Genomic DNA, 21,424 nt, shown 5'->3' with positions numbered 1-21,424 from the left:
GTGCTGACGGAGCTCTGGAGTTGAAGCCAGCCAGCCACTGCTGGCTGCCTGCCTCCCTCTGTGCCCTGGGTGGCCTCAATGTCCCCATCTGTAGAGTAGGTCTGTAACAACCCTCCTTGCCCCTGGTTGTTGAGAAGCCAAGATGGCCTGGGAGGAGCTGTGTGGACTGTCTGAGCTTGGTCACCAGGCAGTCCACCTAGTCTCCAGTGAGGCAGACAAAAGCCATAGCATTTGTTGCTACACAAAGGCCAACCCAGAGAGCTCCTGTGAAACCGGGGAGTGTAGCTCAGCGGTAGAGAATTTACCTAGCGTGCATAAGGCCCTGGGTTCGATACTCAGCACCACAAACAAAAACTTGTATGCTCCTTGGACTTCGCTCCCACAGGACTGGTCATCTAGCGCTTTTGCCTGGTGCTGATGCCGATTGCAAACTCCCTGGAGACTCGCCCATCTGAGGCGGGACCCACCTCGTGGCCCACAGTACTTTGAGGCATTTGAACACTGCTTGCTTGAGGCCAGTGAAAAACCTCCCATGGTCATTGGCAGAGAGGCAAGATCAGGCCTCGGGGTGCAGATCCACTTGCTAAAGCTCTCCCCTCCTTTACTTCCCCTCCCTCCCCTCTCCTCCTCTCTCCTTCTCCTCCCTTCCTCTCCTCTCCTCATCACTCTTTGTTTAGATCTTTCAGTTCCTCAGTGTTCCCATCTGTGAAGTGGAGGCAGCCCTGGTCATACACTCCATTCTGCCTCCCAGGGATGATTTGGGAGAGGGTGAGGTCATGTCTGGGCAGGCTGGGAGAGCTGCAGAGGCGTCCTAAGATAAACAGCAGACAGCCTAACTGCCTGGAAGAGCAAAGGCTACCACAACCGCAGTTCCATTCCCCCATTATCGTGGGGGGGAAGGGGAAAACACTCGTCTGCTGTGGAGGGCCTAATTGCCTCGTCATAAGCCACACTGAAGCAATAGAACACCGAAAGCCCCTTGTAAACACAGAAGGCATTTGAAGAGGGCACAGCCCTTCCCAGAGTGCCTGGCGAGGCAACCAAAAAGGTTGGGATTCTCAAGACCTTGGGGGGGAAAGCAGTGGTCAGACAGGTGAGTCCTGGACAGACAGGGGATCGTGAGACAGGGAGGGAAACTGAGATAGACCCCCTTCCAAGTTTGTCTTCTCTGAGGCGGGGAAACATTCCTGGAGTGGGCAGCCGTGGACAAGCACAGGCTGACTAGTACGGCTCTCCCAGCACCCACGGGAGCAGGCCATCTTAGGGTGCATGCATGCACATGTGTGAATGACCTTGTGAGCAGAGAGTTCTGAGGTAGGCAGAGTCAGGTAGACTGGGACAGGGCTGGGCAGGCAGGATGAGGCAAGGGTGTCTGGGATGCTAGCGTCCCTTACAATGTAGCAAATCCTGTGTCCCAACAAAGAAGAGATCCATAGGACAGTAGGAGGATGGGCCTTGGGGCTGTACTACTGACTCCTTGAAAGACTTTGGAATCACAGCCATAGTGTAGGTCAGACTCGGGCATTTCTAGACCCTGGGACCCTGGACACAAAAGGGGTATTAGTGAAATTCTTAGGAAGCTGTGGCTTCTGGGATAGGATTATAGTAATGTTAAGGTCTTGGTACTGATAAAAGCACGACGTTTGTATAAGCAATCCCCACTAGGGGACACTAGGTAAAGGTAATGAGAGCTTCTTGTTTGTTTTGCTTTTTGAGACAGGGTTTCTCCGTGTAACAGCTCTGTTGTCCTGGTTGGCCAGGTTGGCCTCGAACTCACCGAGATCCTCCTGCCTCTGCCTCCCGAATGCTGGGACTAAAGGCGTGCGCCACCACCGCCTGGCAGTAACTGTGCTATATTTGTTTTGTTTTTTGAGGGTTTTGTTTATTTTTTAGAGACAGGGTCTGTTTAACCCTGGATGGCCTTGAACTCACAGAGATCTGCCTGCCTCTACCTCCCGAGTGCTGAGTTTAAAGATATGTGCTACCATGCCAGGCTATGTGCTATATTTGTAACTTGATTGTAAATCTGTAATTATTTGAAGATGGAATGTAGGAGAATTTTATAAGAAAAAGGGGGAAGCAGCCAACGGATGGAGATACACCCCTGAATTCGCTTCCAACTTCTTAGCTGGTGTCATGGTGGGTCTGAGACAAGTACTGGAGCTGAAGGTGGACAAAAGCAGAGGCCCCAGGACCTCTGCTGGGAGCTGTGCCAACCCAGGGCCCCGGCCTATGTCTCAGGGTCAGATACTACTTGGGCTAGTAGCTCTATTCTTGGTCCAATCCTAGAATAAATGAGCACCGGTCCAGCTGCTGTTTTTAAAGGCCAGACAAATCCACCCCCAAGGGAGGCAGTGGTGGTGGGGGAGGGGTGTCCAGGGAAGTCCAATGCCCACGTGCGCCTCTGCTATCCCACCCCCAATTAACGAAGTTCAGTGTCACATCTTTCCCAGGAAGGAGCCTGTAGTGTGGGCTCAGGGTGACGGCAGGACAAGGCGACAGAAGGTAAAGCGTTAAATAAGAACATGTCATTCAGTGCCACTTGGAACACGATCAGGGCTAGAGTCATGAGGATGGAGGAGCAGAAAAGTCTTTAAACTCCGTGAGGCACTAAAACTAGAATGTAAGCAAAGTGTCTTGAGTCAGCAAACTTGGTTCAAATCCCATTCTGCCACTAAAATGGCGGGGTAACCTTGGGTGACTTATTTAGTCCCAAACTGCCCTGTTTCTTCTGTAAGATGGAAATAGATTGTCTGCACCTCAAAATAGCATCAGGGATTAAATGAGATGGTTTAAATGAAATAAAAAGGGCACAGTAAAACATGGCTGTTCTCTAGAGTTCCCCCACTCCTTTTAATCCTTAAAAAAAAAAAAGAGAGAGAGAAGAAGAAGAAGCCTAACTTTAAAGATGGGGTCTCATGAAGCTCAAATTGGTCTCAGAATCACAATGTAGCCAAGGCTGGCCTTGAACTTCTGATCCTCTTGCTTCTCCATCTCCCCTAGTATCGGGCTTAGCAGGTGTGTCCCATCACACCCAGCGATAACACAGCTTAAAAGAAAGAAATCAAGATCCCCTGAAGACAACACTAGAAGGAAATCCAGCAAAATCTAGCCATGCTTGGGTCGGGCGAGAGAGGACTGTGGGTGACTCGGTTGTTTTCTAAACGCTCTGAACAGATGTTATATTTATAATAAAAATGTTTATTTAATTAAAAAAAATCCCCAAACCACAGCAGGAACAGTTAAGAATAACAAGAGCGGGCGCGTTTGTGCGGCTGAGATACACAGGGGAGAGGTAGAAAAGCCAAGCGTTACCAGAAGGGCCACGGGGTAGGGGGTCAGCTGTCTGAGGCAGTGAAGCTCTGTCTCGGGGGGCCTGGACACCAAGAGCAGTTGGGCTGAACAAGGGCTCTCCTGTCTCTCCGGGTCAGAGCACACAGGACAGGTGGGGCCGAGGCAGGGGGATTTGTAATCTCCACAGGCTGATGCCACCCAGGGAGGCCGTCCCAGTGCACCCTAGAACTCTGCCTTTCCCGCTGACAGTCAGGGACATCTTCAGTCCCCAGGAAGCTCCAGGGGTCCAGGCCTCCCAAAGATCTGGCAGTGGTATTTGAGGTCTCCAGGTCCCCTGTCCCTATGGCCCCTGTCCACTGGCCTCTGCTCCAGAGCAGATTTCTGTATTTGCCCTTCTCTCCCCGGCCCTCTGGCCGGCAGAGTAAGGTCAACCTATGCTGGCAGCCGCCACCCAAACAACTGATTTTAATACAGACTGGGAACAGAGAGGTAGAAGCAGGAACACAATGGCATGCCCATGGCGTTCCCTCCAGCCAGCCTGGGCCGTTAACTGAGGTCGTCTCCTCCTCCCCAGCTCCACAGCTCTTCTGTTAGGGAAGAGTTCTGTGGCTCCCAATCCAGCAGACCTACAGTCAGAAGGGCCATCCAGCAGCTCCATGTATGTGGATGATGGTGAGCTGTAGCAAAGCTGGGGGCCCAGGGACAACACAGGATGAGGCGGCAGGAGGGGGCGCTGATTAAGCCAAAACAATTCCCCAGCATCCCCAAGGAAGGGTGTCCATCCCCTGGGGTGGAGCACAGGGGTTGGAAGGAGTCATTTACCCCCAGTATGAACCTGATACCATGGAGAGGGAGGCCATGGCGGAGCAGGCAGATGCTCGCGTGGCACTCCAGTTGTTACCTTTAGGGCCAGGGCCAAGGTGAGGGACAGGGTTCCCTGCTGATGCCCAAAGTGATATTTGTGGAACGGACCCACACCCTCTAAATCCCCCAGTCCCGTTCCTTGTTGAAGTTATGCGTAGACTGAGCGCCTGGGTTCCCTGCCCACCACCCACCCCTCCAGGCATCAGGATCCCCTATTTAGCTTCCTGTAATGTCCCTACAGCCACCTTCACTGCCTGGAACACAGCCCGATCCATCTAGGAAAAAGAAAAAAGAAAAAAAAAAAAAAAAGACAGAATTTTCAGTCATGGTCCAGCCCCCACCCTCACGTTCCCACTCCCTACCCTCCTCAAGGACACCTTTCTCTGGCACTGACAGGCTAGCGGCCCACTCAGTTCAGACAGATCTGTCCTGCCGACTGAGGCTGTACCTCAAGGAGACGCAGCACATCCGGCCTGCTGGCCAGTATCACACTCACCTGGGCATAAAGCATCCGGTGGTCAGGGGGCAGGCTGGCTCCCTGGTGGCAGAGCTGAGCAGAGAGGGCAGAGGTCTCAGGAGACAGGAAGTGCTGGGTGACACTGATGGTGCTCACCAGGCCCTGCACCTGTGCCGTGGGGGACAGAGGCAGGAAGGTGAATCGGGGCTCAAGCCATACTCTTCCCTCTGACCTCAGAAGTCTACTTTCCCATGCAACTTGCAGAAAGAAGTAGCCCTGGTTACAGTGCCAGGCATCCCATGGGACATGACCAGAACAAGACCTGGGGGATGCTGGTGGGCTGAGTGAGTTGGCTCAGACTAGCTCAGATCTCTGGAGAGAGGTTCCACATGGCTTTGAAGACTTCAAGACCCTCAGCTCTGCCATCTCCATGGCTTCCTGCCCTGTCTAGCTTTCTGTCTGTCAGGTACGGAAGGCTGCGTGATCATGACTCTGATATGGTGTCCGTGCTACTTCGGATCTGCGGCTAGGCCCCACCCACCAGGGAAGCACCTGATGGGGTGCCCCGGCAGGCACCAGCACCGCCTCTCCAGGGGCTTGCAGCAGAGTCCAGCAGCTCACACCCCATTCCTCCCTTAGCCGACGTCTCAATCCTGCATCCAAGTAGCAGCTCCCTGGGGCGCCGGGCTCCAAGGTCCCTGCTCCAGCTGGGCACACCTTAAAGAAGAGAAAGAGACATGAACACCCATGGGAATGAAGGCAGGGACTCCAGAGAGGAAGGGCTGTGGTCTCTTTGGAGGCCCAGGAGCACTAGGATGCTGAAGCCGTCTTGAAGGGCAGGCAGAGGAGGAAAGAGGTCGGAGAGGGATTGGTACTAAAGGATGGGGGTAGGTCCAGGTTGGGCTGGAAGGAGCTTAGAGCAAAAGACACTCAAGCTGGGGAGGAGGGATCTGAATCTCTGCTTTTCCTAGGATGTGCCTTTCATAGCCTTTGTGACCCTGGCCTGTCCACTTGTTCTCTCAACTGGTCCCTTTCTCCAAAACCCAGGAAGATGTCCTGCACAAGCCCCATTCACAAGGAATTCTTAAGTTTTTGTAAACAGCCTGCATTATAAGCCAAATTGTGGAGAAACTGTAGCTTCCCCCAGGGAGACGATCCAGGATCCAGAAAGGGCAGGGCCACACAGAAGTTCTGACTCGCAGTGGGTGGACAGGCTGAGGCCCCGGCAGCAGGCAGAGCTATGGGAACCATCATCAGCCCAGGCGGAGCCGGAGCTCCATGGGCAGGCAGGGACAAGTGGAGACCGGAAGAGGTGCCCAGGGAACACCTGCAGAGGTGAGCGCCAACATCATGCTCCGACTGGCCACCAGCTAAACTCACCCCCTTCAGCTAGGACCTCAGCCATTGTCCCTGGATCGAAAGGGTGCTGGCAGGGGTGAGGTGGGGTGGGGAGGCTTGTGAACCACATCCCCTGGAGGAGTCCCAGGAGGATGCCAAGGCTCCTTGGTTCCAAAGATTCGAGTCCATCCTGGGGCTATACTAGTAACAGGCCACCCAGTGAGAGAGCGCCCCTCAGACCTCCCCATGAGTCACCCCACGGGGCCACATGGGACTGCCAACAGCCAACCACACCCAGAGCAGACAAGGCCATCTGTTCAAGATGGTGCTCTTGTCGGCTCCTCTCTGCAAGTCACAGCATCTGGGTGTGTATCTGCAGATGTGTGTGCCGGTGTGCAGTGCATGGTGGACAACGCCACATCAACACCTGCATGTCTGTGTGCAGCTTAGCAGGGGTGACATTTACATCTTTTCTCTAGGACAGCTGGGACTCGGCTGGACTTTGAAACCACCAGGCCCACCTCAACCATTTATTTGTTTTACTTAGTAGTATTATTTTTGGTAGTGGTAGTCGGGGGGGGGGGGGGGGGGACGGCTCATGTAGCCCAGGCTAGCTTAAAACCAACCTTGTAGGCTGAGGATGACCCTGAACTTCTGATCCTCCTGTTTCTACCTCTCAAGTGCTGGGATTATAGGCATATGCCACCATGCTTGGCCCGTTTATTTACTTTTGAGACAGGGTCTCATTATATAGCTTAGGCTAGCCTCGAGCGCATGATTCTTCTGTCTCAGCCTACCATACCCTGGCCTCCCATCTCCCCTGTCCTTCTAGAGTTTTCTGCCTTCTTCTCTCCCTGCTCTACCACTAGGTACCTATCCTGGTGGGTAGGTGCGCCCACCTTCCTCCCTCAGCCCTCTTCATGGCCAGCGCCTCCCTAGAAGTCTCTCCTCACAGTATGAATTGCAGGAAAGGGAGCAGCTGTTCACCAGTCTCTTAGCCCTGGAGCTGAGCAAGGGGAGAGAGACTTCCTGTTCCCAAGAGGAATACAGGGTAGTAACCTAGAGTTAGAATAAATGTAAGCGCAGATCCTAGGGTTACCACTAAGCCTCAGTTTTCCCATGCATAAAAATGGGAAAGCAGCTGTCCCTGCCTAGCTCAAGAGTGAGGAAGAGGAGGATACCCGTTCACTGAGACAATACACCAAAGCCCATTCTACAGCTATTGCCTCATCTCTTCAGTAGATTCTGACTTCCCTGCTGTATCCTCTCCTCTCTCCGAGCCCCACCAGAAAATCAGACTTCCGATCTGCTCTCTCTGCACCTGTCTACCCGAGTCTGGCTAACTCACCTTCAGGACTAGGGTAAGCAGCGAGGTCACAGGAGATGGGAGCACACACAAGACACGGGCAATGAACGTCTTAGCTATGCGGGGACAAAGGGGTGGGCTCTGAGCTCCCTCCCTCCTCACCATCTGGAGAAAGCGACGGATGCGCTGGGCATCCTGGGCCCGGAACACGTGCCACACAGTGCTGGTCTGGCTACCTGGAGACCAGAGCCCCTCCCCATCCAGGCCTGAGAGGAAATCTGCGGGAGAAAGAAGGCTCAGGTGAGCCCAGGGTAGGCAAAGGCACGCGTTATCACTGACAGTTTGACTTGCTGGTGTCGCCAGCCCAAGGACTTGCCTTTCTGTGCGCGGTGCCAGGCAGGCAGCTGTGCCTCGGCGTGCACCAGGATACTGATTAGGTCAGACACCTCTACACATAGGTTCTTGGTCCCCAGGTGTCCACGGTGTGGGCTCACACCTGCATGGAGGCAGAGCGAGGATAGTTGGGGATTAAATAAGAGACGGAGTGTCAGCCCTAAGGCACAGATGCCCCCGTGCCCTAAGATGTTAGATAAGGCAGAGGTGGGGAGGGGCGGGAGTGAGAGGGCACTCACCATAGGCTGCCCAGAGCTGGGGCTCCAATGGATGCAGGGGGAGGCCCAGGGGGAGGTAGGAAGCTAGGTTGAGTTTCCCTTGGTGGGCACAGTACTCTGGGAGTGGAAGGCTGGAGGCAAGGTTCTCCACCCTGGGGACAGGGGTTGGGAGGGGAATCATGCATAGGAAGTCCAATTCAGACACTGAGACCCATCATAGCTTCCCACATTCAGAGGGCAAAGCCCATCCCCCCAGGAATTTCTATCACTCCCCCAAAGAGACACCCCCCGGCCCCTCCGCCCCCTGCTCTAACTAGACTTCCATTCTAAGCCCCTTTAGACAGCCTGGACATTAAGGGTGAAGGGTGAGGAGCAGATTGCTGGTGGCTGGGTTAGTCTTTGGTACCGTACATACCTGCTAGCATCCTTGTCCCCCAGGGTTCGGTGTAGCAGGAGGACAGAGCCCTCGTCTAACTTTGGACGTGCTAAGGAAAGAGACAGATGTCAGTGACCCAAGGTGGAATCTTTTGGCCCAGAGACTCCTTCCTGTCCCTGTGGCAGCCAAACCTAAGTTCAGTTTCTACCTCAAACCTAGCTTCTAGCTGCCTCTGGAGCTACCAAGGGTTCCCTTGATACCTGACCCCTCAGGGACCTGCTCCCAGCTCCCTCTACCCCATGTCAGGAATACTTACTCTCAGGGTGAGAGAATCCTTCCCAGAATGCCGTGCTGTCCATGCTTGTGGGCTGGGGAGGCCCGAGGGCAGTCAGTGTCTGCACCTGGCCACCAAGTGTCCCAAGAGCTTCCATTCCCCAGAGGCTAACTCTCAGCGTCTTCTGGATGCCCGATACTAACACAGGCTGCAGAGGAGAAAAAAAGAAGGACACAAGAATTGGGGGGGGGGGGGCTGGGGGGGGAGAAGCTCATGGCAGTCAGGCGGGGGCATGCTGTGGCAGCTTCAGAACAGTGGGGGAGGAGCCGGGGACAGACCAACCTCCGAACACCAGGGCACCCTGAGCCTGGGGACCAGGACCCTGTGAGGCAGGTGAGGCCATATAGCACTGGGAAGGGAGAGGCAGGCCAGCTTACCTGGCCCTGCCGCCAGTGTTCCTGGAAGAGGTGAAAGCCATGCCTAGGCCTGGGCTCCTGTAGCCACAGCAAAGCCCCAGGAGGAGACAGCCGGGTTCGCACCGGTGACAGGGGCAGGCTCAGGCCCTTGCGTAAGCCTGGTCCCGCTCGAAGGCCTGGCCCCAAGGCTTTCTCCTGGATCTTCCGTTCTACTACCTGGGCGATAATGCTGTCCAGGATGTTGGTAATGCGGTCATCCTGTGGGGAGGCAGGGATGGGGGGCGGGGGGGGGGGCGAGGCAAGAAGGCTCAGGACCGATTCAGCCACATAGGCATGGCCACCCAGCCTCGGCTCCTCAGGCTCTTAGCCCTCCCTCTGAGCCCTTGCTCACACTGGGCAGAGCCGGGGTGACGGGCGCAAAGGCCATGTGAATCCGCTCATGCCCCAGGCAGAGTTTGACCGCAGTGGAGGCTAGCAGTTCACAGAGAGAGGGGCAGGGAAGGGGTGATCGGCTAGCACGCTCCTCTGCGGGGGTCTCAGTGGAGTCTGGGGTCTCTGTTGGAGAAGAAAATGGTGAGCAACTTTCCATTTGGCCTTTCGCCTGTATCTCGAAGAGATGTCCGTTCATCCCCTGGCCACGCCTGCTCTCTCTCCTCAGCCTTCCCCCAACATTACTCTGCTCTGTCTGGGTGCCATCCCACCCCTGCCTTCCTACACGTGGCAGCGCCTCTAAGATAGGTGGCTCAGGGGCTGGAGAGATGGCTCAGAGGTTAAGTGCACCGGCTGCTCTTCCAGAGGACCCCGGTTCAATTCCCAGCACCCACATGGCAGCTCTGCAATTGTCTCTAACTCCGGTTCCAGGGGACCTGGCATCCTCACACAGACCTACATGTAGGCAAAACACCAATGCACATAAACAAACAAAAGGAATAAATTATATTTTTTTTTTAAAAAAAGTGGCTCAGAATGGGAGTCTGGGACTGGAAAACAGCTCAGCAGGTAAGCACAGCATTTCTGTGTAAGCCAAGAACCTAAGTTCAAATCTCTTAACACGCACGGCAAAACAAACAAACAAAAACCGAAAACAGGCACGGTCATGCCTGCCGCCTCAGCTCTTGGGTTGGGGGGGGGGGGTGACTCAGAGACAGGAGGCATCGCTCAGGTTTGCTGGCCACCAGCCTAGCTTCAGGTTCAGAGGGACACCCTGTCTCTAGGGACTAAGGCGGAGAGTGATAGAGCAGGATCCCCGACCGTCTCCACGCACATACGATAAACGAATGAATGCATAAATAAATAATAGGAGGTCTGGCTGGGGGAGTCAGGGTACGGTCCTGAGATGAGGGCATGGAGATTCTGCTTCATGTGCCTCAGCGGGAGGGAGCTGATTGCCAAAGTGTTGCCAAATTTCTTCCGGAGACTTTTATTCCCTCACTGCCCTCCCGTACTCCCCATCCAAGGAGCATGGGGGAGGAGGAAACAGCCACTCACCTTCTTTGATGTCCTTGGTCCCATTGGAATCTCCATTGCAGGAAGGTTGTGGAGCTGGGGCAGTTTTCTCTGTTGGTTCTTTCTGTTGAACCCATACACCAGCACCACCACCCCCGAACCCAAACAGAGATTTTAGAACTGGTAGACACAACTGAATTCAATGGTCAAGAATTAACAATGTGTTCTTCTAGGTCCTAAAGTTGTTGGCAAGGGAGTGAAATGTTATGGTATGTAGAGTTAATAGAGAAAATAAAGCTGCTATGTACTTCTCTACAGGGCATGGTCTAAACATGTGTTAAAGCAGACACAAATAAATGCACAGACAAGTAACTGGGAAAAGTCAAAACGTTAATGGCAATTTAAGAGGTCAGCGTTATTTTCTTACTTATCTATATTTTCTGAATTGTCTATAAAGGATGTATGGCAATGTCTGGTATTTAAAACGTATTTTTCAGCCAGGTATAGTGGCATACGTTTGTAATCCTTGTACTCTGGAGGTCAAGGCAGATGGACTGCAAATCTCAGCTATCCTAGGATGAAAGACCTTATCTTTGGAAAAACAAACTTCCCTGGGTGGGTGGTGGTGACGGCGGCGGTGGCGCACACCTTTAATCCCAGCACTCGGGAGGCAGAGCCAGGTGGATCTCTGTGAGTTCGAGGCCAACCCGGTCTACAGAGTGAGATCCAGGACAGGAACCAAAACTACCCAGAAAAACTTTGTCTCAAAGAACCAACAAAAAAACAAAACCAAACTCCACACAACAATAAAATGTACCTTTCGTTTTTCCATGCTGCGATGGAACCCAGGGCCTTAGGCATGCCAGGGAAGCATTCTGGCACCTAGCAACATCCCAGCTCTTGGTTTTTATGAGACAATCTCCCTGTAACTAGGCTAGTCTCAAGCTCCTATTTCTCCTGCCTCCACCGTCTAAGACATGTGCCATCATGCCCAGTTCATAAAATACCCTTATAGGGTCAGCAAGACGACTCAGAAGGTAAGGGCACCCGCCAAGCCTGAGTTCAATCCCCAGAACCCACACGTTAGAAAGGAAAGAACCAACTCTCACAAGTTGTCCCCTGACCTCCATGTGTGTGCCTTGGCATGGGCTGTGCCCCTCCCCCACATAAAAAAATGTTAAAAGTGTCCATACCCAGAATTAACTCTTTCTCAAGTGAATAATTTTTTTCAAGTGAAAAAATTTTTTTTCCTCAGTGCCTGTACAGTGCCTGCCATGAGGGAGGTGCCAGGGCTACTGAGAAGGTGGATTGACACTGAGCCAGAAAGGACCCGTGGCTGGGCTGGCAGTGGTGAGATAAAGTTGTGAGGGCTGGCCTCGAAGACGAACCAGGTGAGGCAGGACTCTAGGGAGCAGGGAGAGGATTTGTGGTAGGGGATGGAGGGAACAGGCACATTCTAGAGTCAATGTTGGGATCCTGCTTCCTGGAAACGTGGGAAATAGCGTGTTCCATCAGTTTCTATGTCCCTCTGCATCCCCACCAAGAGAGGAAGGCCAACCCCACTCCACCCCACCCCACGAGGTCAGTCATATACATGCACACTGCTCCATCCTGGGGCCCACCAGCTGGTGCTTGTCGCTGGGATCACGCCCTGGTTCTTACCTGCTGACCCCCATCCCCCGGGGCCCACACTCGGGCATCCACTTGGCAGAAACAGTGCCCCCGGATGTCAAACTTGGCCCAGACCTGGTGCATCCCAGTGCTCAGTTCTGCCAGCGCTGAGTGTGAAGAAGAGGGGTGGAGATGGAGCAGCCTGGCCTCACCAACCGGGAGACCATGTCACCAGGGTCAGGAACAACGAGACAGTATGACTGTCTCCCTCAGGACCCACCCACTGCCCGCCCCACCCCTCCACGATGGCTCACCCTGGCTGGAGACAAACTGGGTCAGAATCAGGGAACAGGCAGCATGCCCAGCCTCCTGGGCACACTCCTCTGTGTGCTGCTCCCGAGAGCCTGTGGGGTAGGAAGAGAGGAGCTGCAGGTCCAGAAAGCAAGGTAACCACAGGTTAAGGTCAAGGAAGAAGGCCAAATACATGATATGTAAATCAGGAGTTCAGCAAGCCACAGGGCAAGGGCTTGCTGGGAAGGCTGGGTCTATGTAACATCATAGACTCCTTTGCTTTTGGAACGCAGAGGCTTTGGAATGCATATGCTGCATGCTTTGCAGGACCCGAAGGTGGGGGTCTGTGAGATGGCTCGGCAGGTAGAGGCACGTGCCACCAAGCCTAAGGACCTGAGTTTGATTCCCAAGACTCACATGGTGGAAGGAGAGAACTGATTCCCAAAAGATGTCCTCTCTCTCTCTCTCTCTCTCTCTCTCTCTCTCTCTCTCTCTCTCTCTCTCTCTCTCTCTCACACACACACACACACACACACACACAAATCAGTCAATAAATAAATAAATAAATATTTATAATTGAAGATCCCAGGGTGGTCATATAAGAATGTATCTGATTCTAGAACTCTTTTTAGCCATGTCTACTGGAACCCTGGGAAACTCCAAGACCTGAAGTGGTCAAGTTGAGCCAAGGGAGTGAAAGCTGAAAACCTTGCCAAGGATGGAACTGAATCAGCAGACCTGAGTCTAAAATCTTGGCTATAACGTTGACTTGCTTTGGGGCCTTGGGCAGGTCATTGATTGATCCTCTCTGAGTTATTCTTACGTGGAAAATGAAGACAGTCACAGCCATGTCACTGTGTTAACGTGGAAGCTGATCAAAGTGAGAAGCAGAGAGCTTCTGGCTTCTGTGTGTGCGCTCACTTGTGTGTGCACGCACTTGTGTGTGTACACGCAAATGCATGTATGTGTGTGGACCTTATCCTTTCAGGCTAGATCTCTCACTGAACCTGGAGTTCATTAATTCAGCCAGGCTGGCTGGCCCATGAGCTCCGGGAATCTGCCTGTCTCTGGTCCCCCAGTGCTAGGCCACCATGTCCAGACTTGATGTGGGATCTGAACTGAGAGCCTCCTGTTTGCTTGGTCAGAACGGACCGAACTCAGACCCCCGGTGCCCAGGTACTTGACTTCTTTAAAAAGTGGGTAAGAAATGGGCTGGAGAGATGGCTCGGTGGTTAAGAGCATTTGTTGACCGGGTTCAGTTCTCACCATGCCCGTGGCAGTTCATAAGTGTCTATAACTCTGGTTTCAGGGGCTCTGACCCCCGTCTTCTGACCTCCACAGGCAGCAGGCACACATGTGGTACACACACATACACTCAGACAAAACACACGTACATATAAAATAAAACACGTCTAAAAGAAGCTAATCTGGTCGGGCGGTGGTGGCATGCGCGCCTTTAATCCCAGCACTCGGGAGGCAGAGGCAGGCGGATCTCTGTGAGTTCGAGGCCAGCCTGGTCTACAGAGCGAGTTCCAGGAAAGGCGCAAAGCTACACAGAGAAACCCTGTCTCGGAAAAACCAAAATAAATAAATAAGTAAAATAAAGCAAGTCTGGTTTTCCTCACCTGCTTTCTCCTTGGTCTTCCCAGCTCCGGCTATGCGCCCACAGGCTACACACAGCCGGCGGCTGCAGTGGGGACATCTCCAGTGGGTGTTGAAAAGTCCGTGCTGGCAACGGCTGCAGCAGTGTGGAATGCCTGGGCTGTCCTCTGTCGTGGCTGGCCCCTGGCCTGCTGACCACAGAACAGGGTCAGAGGGCTCAAGGACACGCCCCCTGGGGAGGACCGCCACAGGCAGCAGTGGTTCTCAGCCTGGGCATCGTTGTCGTCGACACCCCTTTTGGGGGGCGTCAAACGACCCTTCCCAGGGGTCGCCTAAGACCATCTGCAGATCAGATATTTACATTATGACTCATAACAGTAGCAAAACTACAGTTAGGGGCGTAGCAACGAAAATAAGTGTATGGTTGGGGATGGCGGGGGGGGGGGGGGGGGGGGGGGGGGAGGGGCGGTCACCACCACGCGAGGAACTGTATCAAAGGGTCGCAGCGTTAGGAAGGTTGAGAACCACTGACAAATAGGAAGTAACGGGGGGGGGGGGGGGGGGGGGTGCGGCGAGAGCAATTTCTACCGGGAGCCACTAGAAGAAGGCACTTTGGCCAGTCCTCATACTTTACTCCACATACTTGCCTGGCAGTAGCCATCCTCCCCGGAACACTCCCAGGGCAGCAGCGGCCTCAGCTCCCCAGGCCAGCCCCACCCCCATCCCCCCACCCCCGGCCTTGCCACAGGGATCTCCCCAGCTGTGCCTGTATTACTAAGCCACACCACCACTTCCAGCACATTTTTCCATCCACCTCCCCCCCCCCCCCCAAGCCCTACTGCTACCAGAAATGGAAAGACACAGCAGCTACTCAGGTGGCCTTCCCTCCAGGGAACTTAGCAGATTAAAAGAGGAAACCCTCAGAGGCCACTCCTGCCTTTACCCAAAGGAAGGGATTTTTTTTTTTTTAAGAGCCAAGGTTCAGACTTGGTAGGTGGGAAGGGCCCCGCCCCGAGCACACAGTCAAGGTGTCCCAAGTGGGCCCAGGAGATTCCGAGTTTCTCAGGAATAGGTCTTGCCCTCCCAGAGTTCACATCCCACTCAGGGATACAACCCACAGAGTCATGACTCCAGAGCTCCTGGCCGAAAAAAACACGGAAAGATGAGGGTGACGTGCAGGGGAACTTCACAAAGTGGCCCCAGAGGATGAGTAAGACCTTATCCACCAGGTAGGAAGGGACGATCAGGGCATTCCAGAGGGAAGAGCCAGTGCCAAGGCCCCAGGGCACAGACAAGCTTGGTGATCCGGGAAGGGAAAGATGGGTGGCATGTATGCCAGGAATCCAGGCTGGGAGTGGCAGGATCCTATAGGAGCTGGCTTATGACTGAACCAACTTAGGGGCTGCCCTGTCTGGAGAACGACGGACGGTGACACTGGGGATCTCCAGGCAGGGAGTAACTCGTGGGCCCGGGGCTGTGGTTTACAAAGATCATACATAGTATTGCTAGAAAGAGCTGCAGAAAGGGTGGCCTGGATCTGAGGACCCAGCTGAATGCTGAGTCTCTACCCTCAGCCTGAATCCCACAGCCCAGCTTTCCAGGCCCATGAGCCTCATCACTCTAGAGCCTTTCCCTGGCCTTCACCTCTCTGAAGCCCCGTCACCTTCCAGGCTCTTGAGACATTTGTCCTGGCTCTGTTTCCCTACAAGCCCTATTGTTCTCAGAGAACCGGACTGAGTCAAGTCTTTAAGACTTCCCAGCAGGATCCCCACCCAGGGCCAGAAACCCCAGTCCAAGCTAGGAACGGGGATAGAGAAGGACGGAGCTCTCCTGAGCAGGCCAGAGAACCCCGAAGCACTGGTACACATGGGTTGGGAGAGGCATGCAGGAGCAGGCCCACGAGGGAGGTCAGCTCACCTTCACGCTGTGCCCAGGCAAGAGCCTCCCTCTCCCGCCGCAGCAGGCGGCAGAGTCGGTCGCCCAAACCACTCAGCAGGTGCTTGGCCAGCCCCTGGTTGAAGGGAGCTTCTGGGTCGGAGCCTCCTGCCTCCTCGGAGCTGGCAGAGGAACCCTCCTCCTCCAACTGTTTCTCTTCCAGGGGCAACCTGGAGAGGAGAGGCAAGGGGGCTTGAGGAGGGAGCCCATCGGTGGGGGGGAGGAGGGGGGCATTGCTGGCTGTGGCAGCCAGGAGCCAACACTCACCCCTGTGATTTCTGAGAGTGGCTGGTCAGCACGCCTGCATCTCCAGCTGCCGGGACACAACTCTGGCACTGAGTGATACCTGCTAAGTGAGCGTGGCAAGATGTATCCTGAAGCCTGGATTCCTGGAGGCTAATCCTGCCGTCTTGGGGTCCTGAGGAGACATTATAGCTGCTTAGGGAGTCTGGTTTCTGAGGCTTGCGTTAGCCAATGCTGACACCCACCCTGTCCACATGCAGCCAGTTCATCCCCTGGTCCCCAGATCTGTGAGGACTAATTCTGAACTCGAAAGAGAACCTGGCAGGTATAAGTTTCACACACACACACACACACACACAACACACGGCGGAACAGTAGCTGGAGATATCCCTGGCAGGGGTAGAGGCTGACGGATTGTTTAGCAGGTTCAACCCAAAGCTTTGGGCAGCCTGAGCAATGGTCCTCGTACACGTGCAGAATCCGGCCAGTATAGACTTTGGATAGGTTGGCTAAAAGCTCAGTGGCTATGCGACACCCTGAGGAGATGACTCCAACGTGGATGGATGGGCACCGGAAAGCGAGAAGGCCAGAGTTTCAACACAGAACACAGGTGCTGTAACCCAAGACGGGCAGAGGGGCCAACAACTTCCCAGCCCAGACTGAGGCGTGCAAGGATGCAGACAGACCCACGCCAGGTGCAGAGGCTTTAAGGTCAGGTCGTAGAGACAGTCCTCTGGGCCCAGCAGTCCAAGAGGCTGAGAATGAGGTGATCCTGCAGAAACCAATCTGGCTCCAGGATTGCTGGAACCCTCTGTGAAGGACACAGTGTAGCAGAAGAGTCCATGGTGTATCCAAAAGGCTGTCATGCTGGAAAGTCCAAACTGAGTCTCCACGATTCAGCTGGCCAAGAGACAGTGGTCCTTCGGGAGAGGCAATGCCTAAACTAGGATTTGTGGTGCAAATAACCATGGCATCGGACACGTATTGTTTACTAGGCGCCATGAGATCTCCTGTGTCCTGATGAGCCGTCTGTTCCTTCCTGTAGTCGTCATGAGGTAGGGACCATCTTTACTCCCACTCCAGATGAGGGAACGAGGGTTCTCAGAGGTGAAGCAACTTCTTCCTTCAGGCCGCAGGTACTGATCAGCATGTCAGGAAGCAGATGCTGTCTCTGGAGCCCCCTGCTCTGAACCATGCCATTGAATTGCCGCCAACAACAACAACTCACCAAGAGGCGGGGATGGGAACCGCTGGCTAGAAAGCTGTGATGGCCAATCCCAGGAGCCAGAGAACCATGGTGGTTCGGGAAGGAACCCTGGCATCTTAGTAGGACCCATCACAAAGGCCTATGGACTTCAGTGCCCTGTAAAGGCCCAGCCCGGTCGCCCCTCCTTCAATGGGGCCCCTGCAGCCAGCCTACCATCCCCTTACCTCTCTGCTCCTCTTGCCGCTGGGCCTCCTCCGCCTTGCTTCCTGTGGATGTGTCTGGTACCTCCTGCCAAGCCCTGGCCCCCTGCCTCCCAGTGCCTGGGAAAGGGTGGGATGGGCGTTTGGGGGCCGGGCCTCTTGCTGCTCCCTGAACCTCTGGACTGCCTGCCCTCTTGAGTGCCCGGATCCCAGTGGCCTGACTCTCTTCCTTCTTAGGACAACCACCTGGGCACTCAAACTGTTCTGAGTGGCGTGTGAGCCAGGTCTTCTTTAGCTTGGTGTGATGGCTTGGGGGGCAGGCCCTGGAGTCAACCTTGCTCCTCTCTTCGCTGGATTCACCTGACCCACTGGCACCCCTCTCTGGGCTATCCTGGCATTTCCGACAGGGGCCAAGATCCCCCTCTCGGGCAGTTAGGTGGGATGAGCAACAGCCGCCCGTAGGAATGGGAGCTCCAGGAGACGGGCATCTTGGTGTGACTGGTGGTTCCAGCTGATACCCAAGGCTATTGCTTCCTGGCCCGGCCCAAATGTTGCCGAGAGTGTGAACTAGGCCTGGGGGACACGAGGGCCAGGGGGTCCGAGGAACAGTGTCTGGGTACCCCAAGAAAAGCGGGCAAAGGTTCTGCTGCCTGCCAGTGCCTGTCTCCCCATCCCTCTGGTGAAGTGAGGGACCTTCTGCCTCACAAGCTCGCTGGAGATGCCCACCAGGGGCTAAGCCCACCAACCCAGGCTCTGACACTGCCAAGGGTCCCTTTGCTGGCCTGAGGATGTCCGGATCCTTGTGGTAGAAGCCCTGAAAGAGGAGAAAGGGCTAAGTTAATGCTGGCGTAGCTTCTCGGCATTTAAAAGAAACAGGCGGGACTGAGAGCAGCAGCTATGAAAAATAAAACACAGGTCGAAGGCGTCAACAGTGAACTCATGCACTGGCAGGCAAGTGGTGCCTCCCCAGGTGGCTCTCCTACCCCGCTGGGCTCCCCCTTGATCTTCTCCCAAGCTTTCTTAGAGTCCTCCAGGATCCAGGGGCTGAAGGGCTAATGCTTGCCATGGCAATAGGATGTCAGGACCTACTAGAGAATTCCGCTTGGACCCACGTGGGCCTTTGTTTGTTTTGGTTTTAGAGAAAGGATCTTTCTATGGAGTCCAGGCTAGCATGGGACTCACAACCTTTCTGCCTCATAGGCATACACTATGATGCCCATCCTTGCTCTCCAAACACTTAAAAATCTCATTCTAGGCATCTAGGGTAGCCTGTCAGGAAGGAGCCCTAGAAACAGGCCATGAGGACTGCACCTCTCACCCACTCTTGGCCCGCAGGATCAGGCTACACATTCCATGAGCAGTCTCTAAGTCCTGATCCTGGGTGAGTCAATGGCTGAAGAGGCCCAAGGGCAGGGAAGGGAAGGGCAAGGAGCTAGAGCTGCTCAGTGTTTAGGTTTGTCTCCAGGGCTGGGACAACTGAACCCCATGCACCCACTGTCCCGTCACTCACCTTGCCGCCTAAGCTGAAGGCAGAGGGCACTTTTGGCTGGCCCCCGGAATATACCCAGGGGTGAGAGGCCAAAGGCCAGTCATATGGACGCTCTGGGGGCAGGCTGGACATTAGGTAGGGCGGCAAGCAGGTGGGAACCCAGAAAGGAGCTCGCTCTAGAATCTTGGTCTCCAGCAGGAAAGGGCAGTGCAAGGGCCGAAAGGCCACAGGGTCACTCTTGGGGTGGCCACTACTATGCTCAGGTAACAGGGGGCCGTAGCGAGGTGGGCACGCTGGCCCACAGAAGGCCAGTGGGTGGGCCAGCATCGCTTCCTTCCAGCGCAGTCCTTCCTTGCTGCCCAGCCAGCTGGCCTTCCTCTCCCCATTCCGAGGACCCTCGCCCTCTACCAGTGAGAGCGTGTCCTTGGGGCCTTGGGGGAAGCCAGGAGGGAGCCAGGAGTCCGGAGTGCTCAGGACGCCCCTCCAAAAGGGAGCAGCAGGTTCTCCTAGGCACAGTGCCCCATGGCGCAAGCCATCCTGTGGTGGGGTACCGAGCTCCTGTCCCACAATGCCGTTCTCAGGGGCTGTCTTCTCCCAGGCTGGGGTGTCCTTCAGGAAGCTGGGCATACTCTCCATCACTCTCCTGCCCTCATGGGGCTCTCCCAGGGGGGGTTCCTGGAGTGTAAGGGCAAAGCATGAACTCTTTAGGCACATGCCCCATGTACCTTACTGTGGGCACCACCCTGGGAATACCAAAGTGACTCAAACAAACCAGTAAAGCAAGTGCCAGGCCACAGTACGGCACAAAGCAGCTCTCCCCATGTGGCCAAAGGGATTCTGCTTCATGGCCGGAAGTTAATACGTTTTCCTAAGTTCTGACCCCTATCTGAATTTGGGGGTCCAAATTCAACGGAAGGTTGTTGCTTCTAGGGTGAGAGGTTCTACCCTTATGGAGCTAGAAACCTGGTTACAAGTCTTGGAAATGGATAGGAAGCAAGCCTGCAAAAGGCTAGCTTAGCACAAGGACTCAACTGGGAGGCCAGGGAGGCTGGATCCCGGCTCTGACCCTGTATCACCTGCTCTGCGGATGCTCAGTGGATCGTTTTCTCCTCCGGGCTCCAGTGTCCCCGTGTGTAAAAGTGGGACTTGGGACACAGAGGACTCTTTCTAAACCCCAGTCTGTGGTTTTGGGGGTGCTGCTTTCCCACCCCCATCTCCAGCTCCCACCAGGCTTGCAAGACTGGGATGTTCAGGCCTGGCAGGCTGGATGGAGTCCCTGGGCAGGGCAGCTAGCCAGGGCTGCTGGCTGGTGTCTCTCCCTACACCTGGGCTGCCTGACTCTGCCCCTTGGTGGGCTCTAGTGTCTTGGCATCTCCAACACAGTACCAGGACGGCTGCTGGGGGCGGGGGAGGTGGTAGGATCTGGGCTCCCAAGGGGAGGGAGGGGTAAACTAGCATGTGAGAAAGAATTAAGAGGTTTCAGACTTGGATGGGACAGTGCCGGGCTCAGCTGCGAACTGCAGCTTGGAGGGGGGAGGGAAGGAGGCGGGGAAAGCAGGCTGGGCCCCAGAGATACGCAAGCGAGGGAAAATTGAACACGCATGCGAGGGACCAGGATGACAGGTGGCACCAGATCAGCGGCACTCTCCCGGAGCAGTCCCCCTGGCCCGCCCGAGGAAGCCCCAAGAGGGATGGATATACGGGATCCTTGGCGGAGGTGCCAGGAATTTTTGGAGCTGCAGCCTGCGTGCGGTTCAGCCCCCTTAGTTGGGCATTCTAACTTTTTCATGTTAATGAGCGAGGTCCAGTCCAGAGTGGCACCGGCACTTCACTCCCCTCTGCACCTTGGGATGGGCTCATAACCCCCCATTACAAGTACCCCAGAAGGCGCCCCCTCTCGGCATTTACCTGGGCTTCACAGGCCGGGCGCGGTGTGGGCGGCGGTCGTGCTGGCCGGCGCTGGGCACTCGCTCCCCATGGGCCGGCTTCGGGGCGTTCTCCCTCTTTCTGCTCAGCGCGCTCGCGCTTTCTTTCACCCCGGGCGTCGGGGGCGCTCTAGGGCCGCAGGTTGGAGGGGTCGGACTCCGGGATTTGCAGGATGCGGCACACGGCGCGGATGGGCCGCACCAGCTTCTGGGCCACGGCTGTGGGTTGCGCCATGGGACGCCGAGACTCCGTGCTGCGCTTTGGGGAGGGTCGGGCCGGGGCTAGGGAGCGGGTGTCCCCGGAGGGAGAGAAGGAACCGGGCCGGGGGGAACGCGCGCCCCGGATCGGAGATGGCTGAGTGGGGGGAAAGGCCGAGGGGCCGGGGAAGGGGGTCGTGCCTGGAAGTGGGGGGCCGATCCCGTGAGCCAGAAGAGAGGCACCAGCGAGGGCGCAGCACCGCGCAGCGCGGCTAATGGAGGGACAGCGCAGCGGAGAGCGCAGCAGGACCTCTGATCGCCATCGCCAGACGCGCAACTGA

The 21,424-nt window shown here is 55.3% G+C and overlaps 2 protein-coding genes across 3 annotated transcripts; both read right to left on the bottom strand.

Moving 5' to 3' along the window:
• Positions 1–3,186: 3,186 nt before the first annotated feature.
• Positions 3,187–20,997, bottom strand: Hr (HR lysine demethylase and nuclear receptor corepressor). 2 transcript variants are annotated; one of them, XM_006989105.4, is made up of 19 exons: positions 20,869–20,997; positions 18,982–19,635; positions 17,496–18,285; positions 16,089–16,239; positions 15,804–15,991; positions 13,910–14,074; positions 12,308–12,397; positions 12,045–12,160; positions 10,425–10,506; positions 9,328–9,491; positions 8,958–9,194; positions 8,563–8,728; positions 8,286–8,355; positions 7,892–8,022; positions 7,636–7,755; positions 7,422–7,537; positions 5,168–5,332; positions 4,655–4,783; positions 3,187–4,433 (listed from the first exon to the last, which is right to left on the bottom strand). In XM_006989105.4, the coding sequence occupies exons 2-19, from the start codon at positions 19,594–19,596 to the stop codon at positions 4,371–4,373; spliced, it is 3,558 nt and encodes a 1,185-aa protein (XP_006989167.4). In that variant the 5' UTR covers positions 19,597–19,635; positions 20,869–20,997; the 3' UTR covers positions 3,187–4,370. The 2 variants fall into 2 exon arrangements, with proteins under 2 accessions (XP_006989167.4, XP_042141052.2); XM_042285118.2 differs by having other exon boundaries at positions 3,189–4,433; positions 13,910–14,077.
• Positions 20,998–21,015: 18 nt separating this feature from the next.
• Hrurf (HR upstream open reading frame) lies at positions 21,016–21,120 on the bottom strand. The gene has a single exon (XM_042285119.1). It carries the CDS (start codon positions 21,118–21,120, stop codon positions 21,016–21,018), a length of 105 nt encoding a protein of 34 aa, XP_042141053.1.
• Positions 21,121–21,424: the final 304 nt, after the last annotated feature.

This window comes from Peromyscus maniculatus, chromosome 9 (assembly GCF_049852395.1).
Source record: "Peromyscus maniculatus bairdii isolate BWxNUB_F1_BW_parent chromosome 9, HU_Pman_BW_mat_3.1, whole genome shotgun sequence".
In the NCBI taxonomy this organism is placed as follows: domain Eukaryota; kingdom Metazoa; phylum Chordata; class Mammalia; order Rodentia; family Cricetidae; genus Peromyscus; species Peromyscus maniculatus.
Note: the sequence above shows the minus strand (reverse complement) of the source record. Positions and strands in the feature narration are given on the sequence as shown.

Bases quoted from the DNA above. Each gene is read 5' to 3' on its own strand.
- Hr (XM_042285118.2), bottom strand. From the start codon at position 19,596: ATGGAGAGTATGCCCAGCTTCCTGAAGGACACCCCAGCCTGGGAGAAG. The intron at 14,078-15,803 runs GTGAGCTGACCT...TTCTGTGGTCAG, and splicing joins TGCCTGGGCACAGCGTGAAG to CAGGCCAGGGGCCAGCCACG. The intron at 4,434-4,654 runs GTGAGTGTGATA...TCTTTTTCCTAG, and splicing joins ACCGGATGCTTTATGCCCAG to ATGGATCGGGCTGTGTTCCA.
- Hrurf (XM_042285119.1), bottom strand. From the start codon at position 21,120: ATGGCGCAACCCACAGCCGTGGCCCAGAAGCTGGTGCGGCCCATCCGC.